Raw genomic sequence first — 23,507 nt, 5'->3', positions numbered from 1 at the left:
TATTTCAGCTGCAGAGGTTGCCCTGAGGAGTGAGCATGTCTAGCTAGCCCCACGCTGGGCTCCCCAGCTCAGAACACCAGTGCCAGGAAGAGGAGCCCACATGACTTCTAGCTATGAAAATTAGTGGTGCTTCTGTTTGTCCTGGTAAGACTAAACGCCAGATGTCTTTATATATATATATATTTTATTGATTTCAAAGAGGAAGGGAGAGGGAGAGAGAGAGATAGAAACATCAATGATGAGACTCACTGATTGGCTGCCTCCCACACTCCACACTGGGGATTGAGCCTGCATCCTGGGCATGTGCCCTGACCAGGAATCAAACACTGACCTCCTGGTTCATAGGTCAACGCTCAACCACTGAGCCACACCAGCCAAGCCCAGGTGTTCTTTTAAAGGACTCGCATATAAATTCTCACTTGCAGGCAGTCAGTAGACGACAGTGACTTGGGGTCACCAGAGACATACAGGGAGAAATTGCTCTGTGTGGCTTCAGAACAAGGGCTGGAGGGATGGCCAGCATTGGCTTTCTTCCTGCACGGCTGACAGGTACCATCTTTTTTGTGTTGAGCCTCCCCCACACATAGCCAAATCTGGATCTGCATTAGCCTAGTGAATTCTACTAGCTCCACCCTGGTGACTCCCTTATATCTTGCCCTACCCAACCCAGCATGAAGTTCTTTTGGTAACAGCCAGCTTGGGCCCATGTTACAGTCTTTCTTTAAAAATTCTAGATGGATTTTGTCAAGCTCAGGTAGGGGAGGAGTGCCAGAGACATACAGGGAGAAACTGAGTTGTTTGGCTTCAGGGCAAGGGGTAGAGGGATCTACCAGATAGAGTTCACCATATTCCCTGTGTTGAGCCCTCCCCGCAAGAGACCAAATTTGAATCTACATTATCTTGGTGAACTCTACTAGCTTTAGCCTGATGACTCCCTAAGAGGCCACCCCACTGCAAAGTTCCACAGGCAACAGGCGGATGTTGGGGAGCACACGAGACTTGGTTGGAAAGTTTGTAAGGAGGATATTCTGAGAAAAGGAAAGTGTGTGGAAGGCCACCTGCCCTGTTTATAGGAATTCTGACTTCGGGGAGTGTCGAAGGCGGCACCCCTAATTATTCCTTGAACTTTCCAACCAAGTCTCATGTGCTCCCCAACAGGTGGATGGCTGTCAGCCTCGGTGTACCCTGAGACTTTTGTGAAGTGGCCTCATGCCCAGCACTGGTGCCAAATCTGAATCTGGATTAACCTGGTGATACCACTCATTCTACTCTTTAGACTCTCTAAGACCTGCCTAACCCAACTTGCATACTGCATGAGGCTCTGTCAGCAGCTGACCCTTATGGGCAGCCAGCAGGTGGCAGCGGATCTCAGGTGCCTTGGCCTTCTGCTGACCTTCCCGAGGCCCAGTGATAGTGGCAGCCAGCCTCAGTTCTCAGTATGGCCCTTGTCATGAGTGTCTGTGCCCAGCACAGTCAGCTACCAACAGCAGAACACTTTGTAGCTAAGAACAGGTAGCCCCAGGCCAGTAAAGGTAGCATCTTAACATTGACCTGCAACAAAGACCCTCCCGAGAGGCCCCAGAACCAACACGCCTAGTGGTCAGCTTCAGACAACAGAGCACCACCGATTAGCTTCACAAGTGGCACACCCAAAGGGTTGATCTCAGTAGACACCAGATTCCACTGGAATGAATCCTGCTTCATGGGGCCAGCCCCTGCAGAGCAGCTCATATTCTCTGCTTGTGGACCCACCCAGCCAGCCTTAGGGTCAGTCTCTCCCACTGATGTGCCAACAGCAATCAGGGCTCAACTAAAACATGAGAGCACACACAATCCATACAAAGGACACTTCTGGAACACCCAAATCAGGTGATCAGGGAGACTGCATCACTGGGCCCCACAGGACAGCTACTACGTAATGCCACTCTTCCAAGACTGGCAGACATAACAGATCTAATAAATAGAAACAAACACTGAGAGACAGCCAAATTGGGGAGACAGAGAAACATGCCCAAATGAGAAATTTCCAGACAAAGAACTAAATAAAATGTTGGCAAGCAATCTACCAGAGACAGAGTTCAAAATACCGGTAGTAAGGGTATTCAAAGAATTTAAGGGAAGAATAGATGAACTCAGTGAGAACTTCAAGGTAGTAAGCATAAGAAACCATAAAAAAGAACCAGTCAGAAATGAAGAATAAAAGAATTGAAATGAATACTCTGGGGGGAATCAACATTACATTAGATGAAGCAGAGGATTGAATCAGTGATTTGGAAGACAAGGTAGCAGAAAACACCCAACCAGAGAGCAAAAAGCAAATATTTTAAAAAATGGGGATAATTTTAGGGACCTCTGGGACATAAACATAACATTCACATCAGAGGAGTAACAGAAGGAGAAGAGAAGAGAACAAAGGATTGTGAACCTATTTGAAGAAATAATGACTGAAAACTTCCTTAACCTGGTTAAGGAAAAACACAAGTCCAGGAATCACAGTGAGTCTCAAACAGTTTGAACCTCAAAAGGCCCCAAGACACATCATAATTGCCCTGGCTTGTTAGAGCATGGGCCCATGCACTGAAGCGTCATCACGGGTTCAGTTCTCGGTCGAGGGCATATGCCTTGGTTCCCAGCAACAAGTTGTGTCTCTCTTACATTGATGTTTCTCTCTTTTTCTTCCTTTCTCTTTCTTCCTCTCTTTCTCCTCTCCTCTCCTCCCCTCCCCTCCCCTCCCCTCCCCTCCCCTCCCCTCCCCTCCCCTCCCCTCCCCTCCCCTCCCCTCCCCTCCCCTCTCCTCTCCTCTCCTTCTCCCTCTCTCTCCTTCTCCCTCTCTCTCTCTCCCTACTTTCCCCTCTTCTCTCTTCTTCCATTCTCTCTGAAAATCAGTGGAAAAATATCCTTGGTTGGGGGTTAAAATTAATTAAATTAAAATAAATTTTAAAAATAAATAAAAATGGCAAAGGTTAAAGACAAAATGAGAACCTTATAAGCAGCAAGAGTAAGACATTTCCCTACAAGGAATCTCCCATAAGACTGTCAGCTGATTTCTCAACAGAAACATTTCAGGCCAGAAGAGATTGGAAATAAATGTCAAAAGTGATGAAAATAAAGGTCCTATAATCAAAACTACTTGACGATAAAGGCTGCCATGTAAAAGTGAAAGAGAAGTAAAGCTTCCAGACAAGAAAAGACTAAAGAAGTTCATAACCACCAAATCAGTATTACAGAAATGTTAAAGGGACTTCTTTAAGAAGAAGTAAAAGGAAAGGAACATAAATCTATATATATAAAAGTCCAGCAACTGAATGGTGGAATGACTAGATCAACCAGTCGCTATGATGCACACTGACCAGCAGGGGGCATATGCTCAACGCAGGAGCTTCCCCTTGGTGGACAGTGCACTCCCACAGTGGCCGCTAGTAGGCCCAGGGTGAGGCTGAGTCTCTGCACCTATCAAATACCTGAGACAATCAGACTCTGGCCTGACCACACCAGCTGATGCAGGCCCTCTAAGGTGTGTTCTAGAAAGAGCTCAGGGAGCTGGCATAAGCAGATGGCAAGAGAGGATGTGACTGTGGACCCCCAGGGAGGCTGTCCTGATGGCTGAGGATCCTGGAGCATGGTTGCCCTGAACATCCCCGATGGTGTCATTGACCTGGCATCACACATCAAGGACATTCACCAAGTGGCTTTGGGGTGCAAAGCCCTCTGCCAGGTTCCTCCAGGACACACAACACACCTTTACCCAAGATATTACCCCCAAAATATCAGCTCAGACTAATTTTCTCATTCAGCATGAGTGGTGCTCCCACAGTGGGCTAATCCCCTCAGGCCATGCCTCTAGTATCCTAATAAAGAGGCAATATGCAAATTGACCCAACACACAAGATGGCCACCACAAGATGGCCGGCAGGGGAGGGCAGTTGTGGGCGATCAGGCCTGCAAGGGAGGGCAGTTAGGGGTGACTGGGCCGCCAGAGGAGAGCAGTTGGGGGCGACCAGGCCTGCAGCGGAGGGCAGTTGGGGGCAACCAGGCCTGCAGGGGAGGACAGTTGGGGGCGATCAGGCCAGCAGGGAATGGTAGTTAGGGGTGACCAGGCCAGTAAGGGAGGGCAGTTGGGGGCAATCAGGCTGGCAGGGGAGCAGTTAGGTGTCGATCAGGCTGGCAGGGGAGTGGTTAGGGGTGATCAGGCTGGCAGGCAGGCAAGTGGTTGGGAACCAGCAGTCCTGGATTGTGAGAGGGGTCCCAGATTGGAGAGGGTGCAGGCTGGGCTGAGGGACACCCCCCCCCCCCCGCATGAATTTTGTGCACCAGGCCTCTAGTCAATAATAAAATGGCAATAACTACATTCTATCAATAATCACTTTAAATGTAAATGGATTAAGTATAGTCAAAATATGTAGAGTAGGCCAGTGTGGCTTAGTGAGTGAGCTTCAACCTATGAACCAGGAGGTTAGGGTTTAATATCTGGTCAGGCACATGCCCTGGTTGCAGGCTTGATCCCCAGTAGGGGACATGCAAGAGGCAGCTGATCAATGATTTTCATCATTGATGTTTCTATCTCTTCCTCTCCTTTCCTCTCTGGAATCAATAAAAATATTTTTTAAAAAATATGTAGGGTAGCTGAATGGATAAGAAAACAAGACCCATGTATATGTTGTCTATAAGAGACCTACCTCAGAATGAAAGGCACACAAATTGAAAGTAAAGAGATGTTAAAGTATATGTCATGCAAATGCAAACAAACATAAAACCTTGGGTAGGAAAACTTATATCAGACAAAGTAGACTTTATAACAAAGGCTACAATGGGAGACAAAGAAGGTCACTACATAATGGCAAAAGGATGAGTTTAACAAGCAAATGCATAATTGTAAGCATTTGCATTTGATATAGTACAGTGGTTCTCAACCTGTGGGTCATGACCCCCTTGGGGGTTGAACGACCCTTTCACAGGGGTCGCCTACGACTATCGGAAAACACATATATAATTACATATTGTTTTTGTGATTAATCACTATGCTTTAATTATGTTCGATTTGTAACAATGAAATTGGGGGTCACCACAACATGAGGAACTGTATTAAAGGGTCGCGGCATTAGGAAGGTTGAGAACCACTGATATAGGAGCACCTAAATCTATAAAGCTAATATTGATGGAGATAATACAATCATAGAAGGGGATTTTATTATTTTTAATTGAGTTTGTTGGCATGATAGCCTATATAATAAAGAGGTTATATGCAAATTAACCTTCATGCCCTCACAAAGATGGCTGCCTATGACCAGGCTGGCAGGTACTTAGTGAGGGACGACCAAACGACTAAACAGCAGGCTACATGGGGTGACCAGGTTGGCAGGGGGTTAGTGAGGGATGACCAAACAACTGAACAGCAGGCTGTGTGGGGCAACCAGGCCAGCAGGGGGGCCGTGAGGGCAACCAGGATGGGGGGGGGGGCAGTTGGTGGCAACCAGGCCGGCAGAGGGGGGCAGTTGGGGGCAACCAGGCCAGCAGGGGGGACAGTAAGAGGCAACCAAGTCGTGGGGGCGGGGGAGGGTAGTAGTTAAGGGTGACCAAGCTGGCGGGGGGATGCAGTTGGGAGTGACCAGGCCTGCAGGGGGAGCAGTTTGGGGCGATTAGGCTGGCAAAGGGGGCAGTGAGGGGTGGCTAGGCCAGCAGGGGAGGCATTTGGGTGTTGGGGTCCAATCCCAGCAGGTCCAGGGGTTCCCAGAGGTGTGGACGGAGTCGGCATTCAGTTGATCAGCAGCCTAACCAGGTTCTCCAGCCAGGTTCTCTCTTTATTCTCCCGTTACATCTGTATTTATACCAGTTGATTTTAATCCTATCCATTCTATTCAAAAGGTTGGGGCGTTTGTTATCTCCATTCCAAGATCACTACTCTTGTTCTGTTAAGCTACAAGGAAGTAACTGAAGGAGATTATCCTAAGTAAATATTATGTAGCTTAAGCGTGATTGTTCATAGTTAAAGTGATTAACTACCCGCCTGGCACTTAGTTAAGGGGTTTTATTGATTTATTCCCTTCCTTAGTCCTGTTAATCCCTATAACTCCAGGGGAAAATCTCCACCTGGGGAAACAACCTTTCTCAGAGAGGTGACCTTGATTAAAACACATAGCGCTAAGAAGGGGAGCAAACATATTAAGAACAGTATGCCATATACACCAGGTCCCTTGAAACATATGCTGTGCAGATATTTCTTCCCTGCAGCGACTGTGTCAAGCAGCAAGGATGGACCGGCTTCCGGCAGTTGGGGGTGACCAGGCCGGCAGGGGGCGGGGGGCAATTAGGGGTGACCAGGCTGGCAGAGGGGGGCAGTTGTGGACAACCAGGCCAGCAAGGGGGTAGGGGAGTAAGGGGTGACCAGGCCGGCGGGGTGGGGGGGGGAGTTAGGAGCAATCAGGCCGGCAGGGAGGGTGCAGTTAGGGGCTACCAGGCCAGCAGGAGGGGCAGTTAGGGGTGATCAGGTTGGCACGCAGAGGCAGTGAGGGGTGATCAGGCCAGCCAGGAGGTATTTAGGGGCCACCAGTCAGGCAGGCAGGTGAGCGATTAGGAGCCAGCGGTCCAGGATTGTGAGAGGGATGTCCAACTGCTGGTTTGTGCACCGGGCCTCTAGTTAGTTATTAAAATTATATAGGTTTCAGATGTATAGTTCTTAATACATTATCTGTATATTGTATGTTCACCATCCCAAGTCAAGTTTCCTTTCATCACGATTTAACCTCCCATTACCTTCCTCTACCTCCCCTACCCCTCATAGAAGGGGACTTTAACACTGCATTGACATCAGTGGATAGCTTTTTTCAGATAGAAAATTAGCAAGGAAACAGTGGCCTTAAATTACACATTAGAGCAGATGGACTTAATTGATATGTTTAGAACCTTTTACCTCAAAGCAGCAAAAGACACATTTTTTTTCAAGTGCACATGGAACATTTTCCAGGATTGACTACATTAGGCCACAAGACAAGTCTCAATAAATTTTAGAAGATTGAAATCATATCTAGCATCTTTTCTGACCACAATGGTATAAAACTAGAAATCAATTATAGCCTTCACCACTATAACAAAAAACAATGGGAAAATACACAAATACATGGAGGGAAAATAAAAGGTTAGTAAACAATGAATGAGTTGGCAGTGTGATCAAGGAAGAAATCAAAGGATACTTTGATACAAATGAAAATGAGAACACTATGACCTCAAATATATGGGATACAACTAAAGTAGTCCTAAGAGGGAAATTCATCGCAATAGAAGCCTACCTCAGGAAACAAGAAAAATCTTAAGCTATCTAATCTTACAACCATAGGGACAAAGGAAATAGCAGAATGCTAGGTATCAATAAAGTACAATGTTGGTTCTGTGCTCTCAGGTGAGTGGAATGCTGACAGAATAATTGAACAGGTACTGCAGTGAGTTTCAAAGTATGATATACCCACATGTGTAACTGTTACTAGTTTACCCACAGACAATTGGCAAAATAGTTAAAATATTTTGTGGATAAGACCTTTCAGATACAGATATGATTCACCTTTGCTTAGGTTTTTTTTTCCTATTAAACACTTAATTTTGTAATTTTTTTCATGTTTTGCCAATTTTACCCTCACAGTTGGTTAAAAAAACACACAACATAGCTGTTTACAAAATGCAATGTTGAGCTCTTTTTCATTAGATTCATTCTTTGAGTTAACAGTTGTGGTTTGGGGAATTTCTATTGCTTTTCCTGAAAGAGATGTTATTGATTTGTTTAACTGAAAAATATTTTCATTTTCACAGTGCTTCATTTCTTAGGTTAGTCAAGATTTGTCTTAACCATTTTAGATTAAAAGCCTGAAAAGTTCAGTTGAAACCTTAAATTTGTAGAAAGAGAATGCACTCAATAAAACTTCATCAACCACTTTGTGGTGTGCTTTATGTGTTTATGTATGGTTGGAGAATTCCCCATGCTAGCCGTTTTCCCAGAAGATGAACTTGAGTGACATATACAGTATTATGGAAAGTTTGCTTGTGTGAACAATAAGAAATGGATAATCGGGACCTAACTTGCCCAACTTTATGGCCTTAAGGTTTCTCATCTATAAAATAGGGTGCTTAAACTAAATTTTTGTTTCTCAACTATTTAAAATTTATTAATCTTTGATTAAAAAGCCCTAATACCTGAAGTAGCTTAGTGGTACCCTTTAGATATGCTATAGATAGGGTGACAAAAGGAGGATTTTCATGTTTTATGTTATATTCCATGTATTAATATATTTAAAAATGTTTCATTGATATTTCTTTAATGTTGTTATTCTTTTTTTAATATATTTTTATTGATTTCAGAGAGGAAGGAAGAGGGAGAGAGAGAGAGAAGAATCAATGATGAGAGAGAATCATTGATCAGCTGCCTCCTACACGCCCCCTACTGGGGATCGAGCCCGCAACCCAGGCATGTGCCCTTGACTGGAATCAAACCTGGGATCCTTCAGTCTGCAGGCCTATGCTCTGTTCACTGAGCCAAACCGGCTAGGGATCTTTAATGTTATTTGACATCCTATATAATAACAGCCTAATATGCTAAGTGTCTGACCATTCGTTTGACCCTATGACCAGTTGCTATGACGTGCACTGACCACCAGGGGGCAGATGCTTCAACCCATAGGATAACTTGCTGCTGGGGTCTGGCCAATGGAGACTGGGCGAGATGGGTTGGACACACCCTGGAGCCCTCTCGCGACCCCTCCCTGGCCCAGATCGTGCACCGGTGGAGTCCCTGGGCCTGGCCTGTGCCCTCTCACAATCCCGGATCCCTCAGGGGATGTCAGAGAGCTGGTTTTGGCCCGATCCCCACAGGCCAGGCTGAGGGACCCCACCAGTGCACAAATCCGTGCACTGGGCCTCTAGTTTCAAAATAATTATACAACTAAAAAGAAATTCAAGCAGTTGTAATGTTGAAGTTTTTACTTTTGTTGTTGTTAATCCTCATCGAAGGATATTTTTCATTGATTTTTAGGGAGAGTGGAAGGGAGGAGGAAAGACAGAGAGAGAGAGATAGAGAGAGAAAGAATAAGTTTTAAAATTAGGAAGTATGAATTTTCCAACTTTTCCCCCCTCCAATATTGTTTTGGCTTTTCAGGGTCCCTTGTATTTCCATGTATATTAAGGATCAGCTTTTCCATTTTTGCAAAAAAAAAAAAAAAAAGGCCATTGGAATTTTGATATTGTATTGAATCTGTAGATCACTTTGAGAGTATTTTCATCTTTAAAATATTGTCTTTCAGCCCTAACTGGTTTGGCTTAGTGGATAGAGCGTCAGCCTGCGGACTAAAAGGTCCCAGGTTCGATTCCGGTCAAGGGCATGTACCTTGGTTGTGGGCACATCCCCAGTAGGAGGTGTGCAGGAGGCAGCTGATCAATGTTTCTCTCTCATTGATGTTTCTAATTCTCTATCCATCTCCCTTCCTCTCTGTAAAAAATCAATAAAATATATTTTAAAAAAATAAAAATACAAAAAAAATAAAGTGTTGTAGGTGGCATATAGTTGGACCATGCTTTTTAAAATCTATTCTGCTGATGTCTGCCTTTTTAATGGTTTGTTCATTCCATGTGTATTCAATGTAATTACATATAAGGTAGGATTATACCTGCCATTTTATATTTGTGTCTTACGTGTATTATGTTTCTTTTTGTCCCTCATTTCTTTTTTTAAAAATTAAATCTTTATTGTTCAGATTATTAGAGTTCCTCTTTTTTCACCCCATAGCTCCCCTCACCCGGTTCCCACCCCACCCTCCGCCTTCACCACCCCCACTGTCCTCATCCATAGGTACATGATTTTTGTTCAGTCTCTTCCCACATCCCCCACACCCCTTTCCCCCCCAAGAATAGTCAGTCCTCTCCTTTTCTATGCCCCTGATTCTGTTATAATCACCAGTTCATTCTGTTCATCAGATTATTCACTTGATTTTTAGATTCACTTGTTGATAGATGCGTATTTGTTGTTCATAATTTGTATCTTTACCTTCTTCTTCTTCTCTCTCTTCTTAAAGGATACCTTTCAGCATTTCATATAATACTGGTTTAGTGGTGATGAACTCCTTTAGCTTTTCCTTATCTGTGAAGCTCTTTATCTGACCTTCAATTCTGAATGATAGCTTTGCTGGATAAAGTAATCTTGGTTGTAGGTTTTTGGCATTCATCACTTTGAATATTTCTTGCCATTCCCTTCTGGCTTGCAAAGTTTCTGTTGAGAAATCAGCTGACAGTCGTATGGGTATTCCCTTGTAGGTAACTGACTATTTTTCTCTTGCTGCTTTTAAGATTCTCTCTTTGTCTTTTGCCCTTGGCATTTTAATTCTGATGTGTCTTGGTGTGGTCCTCTTTGGATTCCTTTTGTTTGGGGTTCTCTGTGCTTCCTGGACTTGTAAGTCTATTTCTTTCACCAGGTAGAGGAAGTTTTCTGTCATTATTTCTTCAAATAGGTTTTCAATATCTTGCTCTCTCTCTTCTTCTGGCACCCCTATAATTCGGATATTGGTACACTTGAAGCTGTCCCAGAGGCTCCTTACACTATCTTTGTATTTTTGGATTCTTTTTTCATTTTGCTTTTCCGGTTGGGTGTTTTTTGCTTCTTCGTTTTTCAAATCTTTGACTTGATTCTTGCGATCCTCTAGTCTGCTGTTGGAACTCTGCATAATATCCTTTATTTCAGTCAGTGTATGCTTAATTTCTAGTGGGTCCTTTTTCATAACCTCGAGGGTCTCACCAGACTTTTTGAGGGTCTTACTAAATTTATCAGTGGTTTCCAGAAAATACTTGAAAAACCTTATAACCGTGGTTTTGAACTCTATATCCAGTAGTTTGCTTTCCTCCATTTCTGTCATTTGTGACCTGTTTCTTTGTCTCCACATTTTGGCTGCTTCCCTGTGTTGGTAGAGTGGCTTTGTGTGCTAGGTGTCCTCTAGGGCCCAGTGGCTTGGCTTCCCCAATGACCTGAGGTGGACACTCTTGGTGCACCCCCTGTGGGCTTTGTGCCCAGTCTTGTTGTAGTTAAGCCTTGATTGTTGTAGGTATCACAGGGAGGAATTGACCTCCAGGCCAATTGGCTGTGAGAACAGCTGTTTCTGCAGTGGTAGAACTTCTGTGCTGGAGACACTTCTCTGGGGCAAGACTTGCTTCAGTGGGGCTTTGGTGCTCACTGAGTCTGCCCCCTGAATGTGTCCTTTATGGATCCGAGGAGCTGCAATCTGGATAGTCCCACTCTGACCACCAGGCACACTGGCTTCTGGATCTCTAAGGAGGTGCTAATCTAGCCTCCGCCTGAGGCTACTACCCAGCAGGAGCTCACCTGTGAAGCAATATGAGTTGCCTTGGGGCCTTCGGCCAGCTGTAGTTTGTTAGGTAATTTTCAGATTGCAAAGGGCCAGGCCAGGCCTTTCATATGCAAAAGCCAGCGCACAGCTTGGGCGGGGTGGGGGTGCCAGGGGATCAACAGGGCGAAGCAAGCAGCTCTGGCTGCCCTCAGAGGCCCCGCTTCTCAGTGTCCCGGCAGTGCTGCCAGCTCCTCCGAGAGAAAGCTGCCCTCGAGTTCCAACTGATGCCAGACAGTCCAGTTTCTCCCGTATGAGTCTGGGTCCCCAGAGACTCGCCCGGAACTGGAGCTCAGAGTTTGAGACTCCCTCCCAATTGAAAAAGACAACCACATCCTCAGTTGCCAGCCCTTTCCACGTGCGCCTCCGTACCTCTGTACTTTACTTCCGCACCAGACCTCCACTGAGTCTCGGTATGCTCTTCTCTTTCCTTCTAGTTGTAGAATTTCCCCTCAGCCAGCCTTCCTGTGGTTCTGGATGATGTCCGTCCGTCTTTTAGTTGTATTTTTGAAGTGGTTGTTCGAGGCAGCAATCTCCAGTGTTTACCTATGCCGCCATCTTGGTTTCTCCTCCCAGCTCCTTTTATCGAAGTTGTTCCTCATTTCTTTATCGCTACCTTCTTCTGTGTTAGATCTTTTAAAATATATTTTTATTGATTTCAGAGAGGAAGAGAGAGGAAGAGAAAGATAGAAACATCAATGATGAGAGAGAATCATGGATTGGCTGCCTCCTGCATGCCCCCTACTGGGGATCAAGCCCACAACCCGGGCATGTGTCCTGACTGGAATCATGTACTCTAACCGAGAATTGAGCTGTGATCTCCTGGTCAATGCCCAACCACTGAGCCATGCCAGCTGGGTTAGATATTTTTAGTGTGCTATTTTAATTCTCTTGTTTCTTTTACTACTTTTTACATTTAGTTTTTAATGTTTGAACCTTGTAATTAAAATTAACATCTCAATTAAAACAGTGTAGATTGAATTAATATCAACTTAATTGCAGTGGTATACAAACATGTTTAATAAAACTTCATCTTTTCCCTTTTCTTGGTGTTGCTTTTATACAAATTATATTTTTATATATTGTATATCCAGTAACACACTTACAATTATTCCTTTATGCAGTTTCTTTAAATTTGTGTGCGTATTAGTTTCCTGTTGCTGCTAGTGTAGGAAGGAGTTAACATAGCAGGCCTCACTGCTTATCGTTAGAAAGAACTGCTTATGTCCACCCGTGGCTGACATCTGAGAACTTAAATTTCAGAAGGGTTCCCACCTGCCTAACTAATAAGGTTTACTATGCCTAAGTTGCTTACAAACAATATAGTTTATGCTGAACACCTGCTGTTATTCTGGGAATCGGAAATTTTGGTATGTGCAAGGTAGATCATGTGTCTGTATGATCAGCCCTAACATTGTTGAATCCTGTGAGTCCCTCTAGCAATTCATTGAAACTGGGGTGGCCTTTTTAAAAAATCTTTATTGTTGAAAGTTCTACATATGTCCCCTTTTTTCCCCCATCGACCCCCTCCAAACTACCCCTGATCTCACCGCTCCACTCTCTGTGCCCATGGGTTATACATGTATGAATACAAGGTCTTTGGTTGATTGCCCCCCACGTTCTCTCTGAGATGCTTCCATGTCTCTGGATCCACTCCATCCATCAGTTTATTTTGTTCATTAGATTCCACATATGAGTGAGATCATGTGATAACTTGTCTTTCTCTGACTGACTTATTTCACTTAGCATAGCACTCTCCAGGCCCCTCCATGCTGTCTCAAAGGGTAAGAGATTCTTCTTTTTTACTGCTGCGTAGTACTCCATGGTATAAATGTACCACAGCTTCTTTATTCACTCTTCTACTGATGGACAACTTGGACTGTTTCCAGATTTTAGCTATTGTAAATTGTGCTGCTGTAAACACAGGGGTGCAAACATTCTTTCTGATTGGTGTTTCGGATTTCTTAGGGTATATTCCTAGAAGTGGGATCACTGGGTTAAATGGCTGTTCCACATTTAATTTTTTGAGGAAACTCCATACTGTTTTCCATAATGGCTGCCCCAGTCTGCATTCCTACCGGCAGTGCACTAGGGTTCCCTTTCCTCCACATCCTCTCCAGCACTTATCATTTATTGATTTGTTGATTGTAGGAAACTGAGGTGGTCTTAAATACTCCCTACATACTGCTATAACAGAATCCCACAAATTTGGTGGCTTAAAACAACTTCAGTTTATTATCTTACAGTTTTGGAAGTAAAAATCTGTAATTAGTTTCTCTGGGCTAAAATCAAAGTGTCAGCATTGCTGTGTTCCTTCTGAAGGTTCTAGAGGAGAATCCATTTTCTTGCCTTTTCCACTTTCTAGAAGCTTCCTGCATCCATCCACTCCATGGAATTATCACCCCCCCCCTCCCCGCCCCCCCATTCCATGTTGCTGCTTTTCCTGTCATTTTTAAGGACCACTGTGGTTATGTGGAGTCCAACCAAATAATCTTCCCATTTAAAGTTTCTTAATTTATCATATTTTAAAAGTCCCCTTTGTCATGTAAAGTGATTATATGCAGAAATTCTAGGAATTGGTGCTTGGAAATCTTTAGGGTGGATCAGTTTTGTACTTACCACAGTCAGGAGAAATGAAGAGTTAGAAACAAAAGGTATGCTGATTTTGCCCTTTATCTTTACTTATATAATTATCCTTACTGGTGTTCTTTTTGCCTGTGGATTGGATTTTCTGCCTAGTGGCCTTGCATTACAGCCTGAAGGGCTTCTTTTATATTTCTTGTAAGGCAAGTCTGGTTGTAATGAATTCTCTGTGCTTGTTTATCTTGGAATGTCTTAATATTGGCTTCAGTTTTGCAGATGGTGTTGCTGTACACAGAATTCTTGTTTCACAGTCTTTTTCTTTAGCGCTTCAAATGTCATTTTCTTGCCTTCTGGTCTCCTAGGTTACCAGTGAGAAATCAGTTGAGTATCTCTTGTACATGATGAGTTTCTTTTCTGTTGCTGCTCTTAAGATTCTTTGTCTTTCAGCAGTGTGATTATGACATTTCTAGGTGTGAATCACTTTGATTTTTTTTCCTACTTGGAGTTTGTTGAGTTTTTGGGATGTACACATTGTTTTTCATAAAATTTGGGGGTTTTGGCTATTATTTCTTAAAATACTCTATCTGCCCCCTTCTTTTCCTCCTCTCCTTCTGGGATTCCTATTATGCATTTGTTGGCATGCTTGATGGTTTTAGTTATTGTACTTTCTAACTGCAAAATTTCTATCTGGTTCCTTTTGTATAATTTTTGTTTCTTTGTTGATATTCTGTTTGATGAGAAATCATTCTCAGACATCCTTAGCTCCTTAGACATGGCTTCCTTAGTTCTTTGAACATACTTAAAATAGTTGATTTAATGTCTTTGTTTTGTTAGTCTAACTCTAACTTAGGTTTCCTAAGGGTCATTTTCTGTTGATGTCTTTTTTTCCTGTATATGCTGTCCTTATATGTCTCATGATTTTTTCTTGAACACTAATTATTTAAAATATTGTAGTGTGCCACCTCTGGAAATCAGATTCTCTTTCCTCTCCGTTTCTTTGTTTGTTTGCTTATTCTTATTTATTCATTTAGTGACTTTTAAGAACTAATTAAAAAATATATTTGTATTGATTTCAGAGAGGAAGGGAGAGGAAGAGGAAGATAGAAACATCAAAGATGAGAGAGAGTTACTGATCGGTTGCCTCCTGCACACCCGCTACTGGGGATCGAGCCCACAACCTGGGCCTGGGCCCTGACTGGGAAATGAGCCCTGACCTCCTGGTTCATAGGTTGACACTCAACCACTGGGCCACACCGCTGGGCAAGAACTAATTTTTTAAAGTCCATATTCTTTGTTGTGTGTGGTGACTGAAGACTGCTCAGTCACTTCCTTAGATGCCTGGAACCAATACGTTTGACAACGTTTTTGAGAAGCTCTCTGTTGTGTGTATTGAAGCTGGCCTTCAGCACTCTCTACACCTCCACCTTGGTCAGAGGCCTGTCTTCAGCATGCCGCAGCCTTGGGCATTGGTGTGACTTCTAGACTCCCAGGAACCTGTTGGAGCTTCTCAAAGCTTTCTATTGACAATTTGTTCCTCAGCTTTTCTTTTAAAGAACTTTATTTTTCTTAACTACTGGTTTGCCCACAACTGTTTTCCCTTTCACAGACCGTTAAAATAATGCACTAATTGCCTCATTGATTAGAACAGGCACCCTAAGCTTTTGTGCATTGAAAGAGCTCGGAGTCAGGTTACATAGACAGCCTTCCAGTGGTGCTCACATCCGGCCACTAGGAGGTCACGTAATGACATTGGGGGGGAATCGGACTTCGAAGGCACTCCTCCCCATTCTGTCCTCTCCTGGGGCTTACAGGCGGAAGGGCTGTCGGTGTACATTGCTGCTTTGGCACTGGAGTAGAGGGTAGGGAGATAGGAGTAGGGAGGGTCAGAACACCACAAGGTGGTCTCTTGCATGCTTGCTCTGAAGGAGGGAGGGAGAGAGGGAGGGAGAGTGCACGCGATTTGTTGTTCCATTTATTTATGTGCTCACTGATTGTTTCTTGTATGTGTCCTGACCAGGGACCAAACCCTCAACCTTGGTGCCTCAGAACGATGCTCCAACACACTGAGCTATCCAGCCAGCGCCATCTCTCTCTTTTTATTGAGATACTTGATTGCTGCCTAGATTGCTGCAAGCCTTTGGTTAATTTCAGAGTTCTGAAAAAGTTGATCCTGACAATGTTTTCTTTTACGCAAGAGAGAATTTTTGTAGGCCTTTACTGTGTTTGTTGATGTCCTCGCTTTTGGTTCTCTTCGTCTCTAAGCATGACCCGTTTTACTCATCTTCATGCCTGCCATTGTCCTGTAGGAATTTGAGTTTATTAGATTATCTCTTTAAGATAATTTTTGATTCTCAAAAATTCTGGGTTTTGTTTTTAGCTTAAAAAGCCAGGAGCCTGAAAAATACTGAGTTAAACTTAATTAAAAATAATGATTTTTTGTTCTCAATAATTGTCTAGGAAAAATAAAGGACCTTGTTCTCAGCAAAATGTATAAAGTATTAATATTGTATGTTTCTCATTAGTGGTTTTAATACTGGTATTTTTGTGTGTGTGTGTCTGCCTCTTCTGTTTCTTATTATTAATGTTTGTCTTTTACCTCCTAAGGCAATAAAGAATTCTGATGGGAGAACCATTTCCCTAATTTTCAGATTGTTGAGCTGGTTGTCATGATGGGTAAGTTCAAACTAAAGAATTTTTTGTCTACAATTGAAAGTTAAAATAGGGGAGAAATTTTTTTTTTTTCTGTATTCATGATAAACTTGTAGCCACTATGGATAACAATATGGAGGTTTCTCTCTGTAACCATGAGTGCAGTGCCATCGTGTGGTCCAAATTCTCCAGTTTTGTCAGCTTTAAATTGGATATCCTTTTTCTGAACTCCTATTAACTTTTCATTTTGGTTGGTCATACTTGCAGTCTGGGCTTTGTGTTAATCAAATTGATTTCTACCTTCTCAAATAATACTATACTATAGAAAACAACAAAACAAAGAACAGCCATTGCTTAAGAACATATACCAAAGTAGTCATAGAAAAACATGAATATTTTAAAGTATGATTCACAGATATTTGAATTTTTTATTGAGGATATTCTCCTATAATTATTTTAAGTATAATGAATAAGCATATAAGGTATCTAATTAAACATGCCTAATAAAATATTTTACTTGAAATGATTTCCCAAATATATTCTGGTTTTGTGCTCAACTAAATGTCCTTTCAACATGTGTCAGAAACCCACTGCTTCATCTGTGTGACTGTCGGTCAACCGTGGGGCCCTCTGGCTATCCTTACTGCCTATTGATCAACTCATGATCTTTATGACAGTTACAGCCTGTCTTATCTGTCTAGTACTAATCACCACCACAGAGGTTCTTGAGGAAAACAGTCTAAGAATTGTTAGAAAAGTGCTCGTGGTGTATTTCTGCTCACGCTTTGCTTGATCTTTTGTGGATTTGTTAGGTTACATCTTGTCAGCTTCCTCAAAGTAAGTTGCCTATCAGGTATTTATCTACCATGTGATTCTTCTTCAAGCCAGAAAAAGAAGGAACTCGATTAAGTTGCTCTTTATTAGTATGTCATCTCTCTAAGACAGCGGTTCTCAACCTCTGGGTCGCAACCCCTTTGGGGGTCAAATGACCCTTTCACAGGGGTCGCCTCAGACGATCAGAAAACACATATATAATTACATATTGTTTTTGTGATTAATCACTATGCTTTAATTATGTTCAATGTGTAACAATGAAAATACCTCCTGCATATCAGATATTTACATTACGATTCATAACAGGAGCAAAATTACAGTTATGAAGTAGCAACGAAAATAATTTTATGGTTGGGGGTCACCACAACATGAGGAACTGTATTAAAGGGTCCCAGCATTAGGAAGGTTGAGAACCACTGCTCTAAGAAGTTACTTATATTCAAATGGCCCTCTTTATTTTTGTACACGTATGATAGAAAACAGTACTTTTTAAAAAACAAAACCAGGAAATTAGTGTATGTAAATGTGATAAGAGATTTAAGCCAAAGCCTCCCCAGCCACTTGTTTATTTTGATATTATGATATGAAACATGTAAAAATACCTAAATTCGAGTGTTTAAGTTTTTTTCTAATGAAGAAAGTAATTAAGACATAGATATGTTTTAAGTATTAGAATTCCCCTCACCCAGTACAGAATTAAGGATCTTACCTTTCTCAAGAAGGTTATATCATATAATTTCATTTCAGTTGAGATCATTCTCAGCTAATTTTTTTCTAAGGAAAGGTTTATTTTTATCAATAAATGACATAGTCTGGCTTGGACCTATGGACAGTACACATGTTGTGATTATATTATACCCATAGGCTCAGTTACTCTTGGGCTAAGCTAACATTTTGATGAGATTTTATTTTACAAAGGTTACTTATAAAATTTTCTCTAAACCTGGAATTTATTAATAAAACCCTTGGAGCCATTAATTTTCATTTTAATGTGCAAATATTTTCGATACAAAACAATATATTGAATGTTACAAAAATTAACGCATTAAAGAAGTCAGGTATTTGTGTGTTTGAAAGACGATAAAGCCATTGAATTGCCACATTCATTTAAATGATTTTTCATTACAAGATAAAGCATGTTTTAATTATTACTATTTTGGAACATAAATTATTACTCACCAAAATGGTTACTTTTTAAAAAATATATTTGTATTGATTTCAGAGAGAAAGGGAGAGGGAGGGAGAGATAGAAACATCAGTGATGAAAGAGAGTCATAGATTGGCTGCCTCTTGCATGCTCCCTAATAGGAATTGAGCCCGCAACCCAGGCATGTGCCCTGACTGGGAACCCAACTGTGACCTCCTGGTTCACAGGTCAATGCTCAACCACTGAGCCACACTGGCCAGGCCAAAATGGTTACATTTTAAAATGTAAGCTGTAAAGTCTCTGAATTCCTTTTTTTTTTTTTTTTTTTAACCAATTGCTGGTTATTATTAGTGGAATTCATTTACTAGTGAAAATCAATTATATTGTCCCTGAAGTTTCCCAGATTATATAATTGGCATTTCTAGGAGGCTCATGCTCATAGTCTTATGAAGAAATCTTTGATCTGTTTGGAAAAAAATTAAAAATTTATGGTTCATGATTCTTCCACTCAGTTTTATGAGTTTAGTGTTTTTTTTCCCTTGGGAATGGATTTTTCTTGTATTGTTACCTTTTGAATTGTTCCAGGTTGAGATCATTAAAGAGTCTTTAAATGTTTGTAGTCTTATTGAACCTTATGGAGAAGAAGTTCAAGAAAACACTTCATAAAATCAGTAGGCAAAGCTTTTGTTATTTCTGACTTGAAGTCTGATGAAAGAGAAAAACTCTAAAAGGAATTCTGTACTTTGAACAGAAATGCTAAGTAATGATGGTATTTATAGAAAGTTCCTCCCACACACACTTGCTTTATTTAAGATTTTAGATATCTTGTGATGTTTTGTTTAGGTGTCATAGAAAAGAACCTGTCATAATAAAGCTGTTTCGACCCGTATTCTAGGATGTTACATCATTAGAAGAATCAGAATGACTTTATTTTGCCTGTAAAAATCTCATGTATGGACACCCAGTGTGATGCTAGTGCTCATGTCCAGTGCTATTCTAACATTACTGCTCTTCAGTTTCTAAATGGAAATTTTATTTCACCAAAATAACAAGCATAGGCATTGAAAATGTTCTAGATTTTTGCATTAAATTTTATTATAAATTTTGTGTTTGATGTCAGTAGTAAATACATATTGAAATTACAAGTCTGACTATGTTATTTTAAAAATACCTAGATGATCAGCAAGCTTTGAACTCAATCATGCAAGATTTGGCTGTTCTTCATAAAGCCAGCCGACCAGCATTGTCCTTACAAGAAAACAGAAAAACAAAATCTTTATCACCAAAAAAACAGGTATTTGTTTCAATAATATTTTGATAAATTTATATTGTTCTGTGAATTATTTTTCTTGAATATCTTGATCTTATAGAGGTTTTGCTTAAAGTATTTAGCTTTTATACTTTTGAATCAAATATTTTGTTAAACATTTTTTATAAGTGTATGTTTAAAAAATGGTAGAATTACATTTAATATGGTACTGCTCTCTGAAGTTGTTTCATCCATCCTTTTTTTGTTTTCCTTTTTTTAAATATATATATATTTTTTTACAGAGAGAGATGGAGAGAGATAGAGAGTTAGAAACATCGATGAGAGAGAAACATCGATCAGCTGCCTCCTGCACAGCCCCTACTGGGGATGTGCCCGCAACCAAGGTACATGCCCTTGACCAGAATCAAACCTGGGACCCTTCAGTCCGCAGGCCGACACTCTAACCACTGAGCCAAACCGGTTAGGCATGTTTCATCCATTCTTAAAGCACATAAGATAAGCATTTTTTTTTAATTTAAAGTCATCTATTCTGTATATTTACAAATGAGGATCATTTTGATTCTTTTGTTAATCCTCAACAGAGAATATTTTTTTCATTGCTTTTCAGAGTGGAAGGGAGGGAGAAAGGAGCGGGAGAGAGAGATTGATGTGAGAGAGACACATCCCCAGTTGCCTTTCGCATGTGCCCTGACCAGGGGATGGGGATCGAACCCACAACCCAGCTATGTGCTCTTGACCAGGAATCAAATCCGAAACCCTTGGGGCCAAGGCTCTAACCATTCAGCACCACCAGCCAGGGCCATTTTGATTCTTATAGATAAAATTTCTTTGGGATGTTGCCCTAAAAAATAGAAATACATTATGCTAAATTTCCCTCTAACAGGATTAGCAAATGTCTCATGCCTATGATGCTACATAACAGATCCTGTTGATCATCCCTCTTGACCCCAAATTCAGCAACATAATTCTCAACCTGGCTTTTTGGCAGACCCTATCAATTTATTGGAGTTGATACTGAAATGAAACCTTCCCCGTCAGCTCTGGGTTTTATTATTATTATTATTATTATTATTATTATTATTATTGATTTTTAGACAGTAGAGGAAGGGCGTGGGATAGAGAGATAGAAACATTTATGAGAGAGGAACATCATCGATTGACTGCCTCCTGCATGGCCCCTCCTGGGGATTGAGCCTGCAAACGAGGTACATGCCCTTGACCAGAATCGAACCTGGGGCCCTTTAGTCTGCAGGCCAATGCTCTATCCACTGAGCAAAACCAGCTAGGGCCCCTCTGCTCTGTTTTAAATGCATGACTAAGAAAAAAAAAAGTTTTATTTGATTTCTGAAATGATTTATCATTTCATTACAGAATGATGTCCGAGTCAAATTTGAACATAGAGGAGAAAAAAGGTAAGGAAAAAAACATTACAGTTCAGATTATCAATTTAATTAAATGCGTGTTCTAGTTAAAGTCATTAAAGGTTCTTTCTATATTTTAATGAAGGCTTGTGGCTTACAAATTGAGAATGGAATAGTCCTTGATAACGTGTAACATGTATTTAAACTTAAGATAGAAACTATCAAAATTCAGGCTAAACATTAGAAAGATAAATGTTTTTACTTTGCAATATTCGGAAGTAAATAAGATCATTACATAATGCAGCCTTTGAATATTACCATTTTCTTTTATTTTTACTTATCATAATCATAGCCTTATAAATCTCCTTATCATATTATACTCTACAGAATTATGTATGTGGACTTAACATTCACAATTTAAAAAAAATTTATATTTTTTATTGATTTCAGAGAGAAAGGGAGAGGGACAGAGAGAGAGAGAGAGAAACATCAATGATGAGAGAGTACCATTGATCGCCTGCCTCCTGCACACCCCACCCTGGGGATCAAGCCCGCAACCCGATCATGTGCCCAAACTGGGAATCGAGCCGTGACCTCTTGGTTCATAGGTCGACACTCAACCACTGAGCCACGCCAGCTGGCAACATTCACAATTTTGATTATTCTCAACATATAGCATGCACTTCAATAGTGCCACTGAGGGGAATGAGCTGGAATGGTGGCTGTGAATTACTCAGGAGGGGTCAGCCTAGTCTTCTTCCGGGTCTGTATCTCCTTACAGTGGCAGAGTGGGTGGTGATGGTTAACAGAATTATTAACAAGACGATTTGGAGTTGGAGAATATGGGATTTCATGTTTGTTATTTGTGTCTCATTACTTTAATGAAAGATCTATCCATTTTAAAGACTTTAAAAAGGCTCATAAATCATATAACCTGAGATGTAAAATGTTTTACACAGAGATATAGTTTTTAAAAATGCGATATGCTAGATATACTCTATCAGTGTCGTCCATTCTGCTTTTTCTACTTACAGTTCTTTTATGGGTATTTTCAGTGTGTTTTTTTTCCTTCATGGGGCACTATTTATTGAGTGCTTGTTATCTCCTGGGCCCTGAGGGACCAGTCAGTGAGCAGATGGTCCCTGCCTGACAGAGCTTACAGGCTACTAGAGTGGTTTCCAGGCTTAGGCGCATGTTCCCGGGAGCAGCATAGGCCAATCCATTGCGACATAGGAAGAAATACTAGAATTAATTTTTTTTAATTCTTTAAAAATATTTATATTTAAATGTTTAGTTGATAAGGGTATGAGAAATCAAAATTTGAATCCCCAAAGAATGACTTTATTCTTTTTAACAGTTTTCTTCCATTTCATAGTATGGATATCACATAGTTAAGTTTAATTATTTTCTTCAGCGAACATTTTACATTTCCCTTTAATACTCAGAACAGTTTCAGTGCAAATTACAAACTGCAGAGCTTTGTGAGGTTTTCCTGTTTATAATTTGTATTAGAATAGAACAGACTTCAGAGTTTTTGAACTTTGTGTTGAGAATTAGTGCACTTGATCCAAAACAAGCCATTGTGGTGCTCATGTACAGTGGGCGTTTATATCTTTATTAATTTCAGTTTATTCGAAAGGTAACTGGTGAGGCATGCTAACTCTTCCTAAGAAAATAAGATGTTTTAAAATTCCATTTACACAGAATCCTTCAGTTCCCCAGACCAGTGAGACTGGAACATCTGAGGTCGAAAGCTAAAACTGCCTTTGGACAGTCCATGGAGCTCCATTACACCAATAACGAGGTAAATGGAAAGTTTCACTTTAAGTTGTTCTTGTTTTGGAAAGTAGTGTATTCGTTTCAGAGATTGTTTTAGGACTGTTGTGTTTTTATTCAGGGATTGATGCAGATATGGTATGTTAGAGGAATGATAGAGCACAAATTTGTAAATTTAATTAAAATGGATTTTTCCATTGTCTAAAATATTAAAAGGTACTACTGTGAGAATAATAGAATGAGAATCTATTAAAGGAGGAAATATATATAATTTAAACATTTGCTGCTTATTTATATTTTATTTTTACTCTGTGTACTTTATTGATAAATTATCTTTTCTCATGCTCTATACTTCCTAAGAGACAGTAGAGCTTTGGTAGTGAGTTTAGTTAAAACTTAGAGGATTATTTTCATGGTGGTTAAGACATGATTAGATCATGTTTACATTTGGGAGTGGTACATGATCTTAAGGGCTTGCTGTGGCCCTGAGGAGCTCTGTGTTCTGGGGAACCCCCTTT

General features: G+C 41.0%; 1 protein-coding gene across 2 annotated transcripts in view; it reads left to right on the top strand.

Moving 5' to 3' along the window:
• MAP3K2 (mitogen-activated protein kinase kinase kinase 2) overlaps window positions 1-23,507 on the top strand; it is a 99,055-nt gene that overhangs the window by 40,125 nt on the left and 35,423 nt on the right. For both annotated transcript variants that reach the window (XM_081096415.1, XM_081096414.1), the window contains 4 exons: window positions 16,557-16,625; window positions 19,758-19,876; window positions 21,224-21,264; window positions 22,918-23,017. In XM_081096415.1, coding sequence (XP_080952541.1) covers window positions 16,619-16,625; window positions 19,758-19,876; window positions 21,224-21,264; window positions 22,918-23,017 — 267 coding nt within the window. In that variant the 5' untranslated portion in view covers window positions 16,557-16,618. The remainder of the gene's footprint in view (window positions 1-16,556; window positions 16,626-19,757; window positions 19,877-21,223; window positions 21,265-22,917; window positions 23,018-23,507) is intronic.

Source organism: Myotis nattereri, assembly GCF_964212035.1.
Source record: "Myotis nattereri genome assembly, chromosome: 7".
NCBI lineage: Eukaryota > Metazoa > Chordata > Mammalia > Chiroptera > Vespertilionidae > Myotis > Myotis nattereri.
The sequence above is the reverse complement of the archived record's forward strand: the minus strand, read 5'-3'. Positions and strand labels throughout refer to the sequence as shown.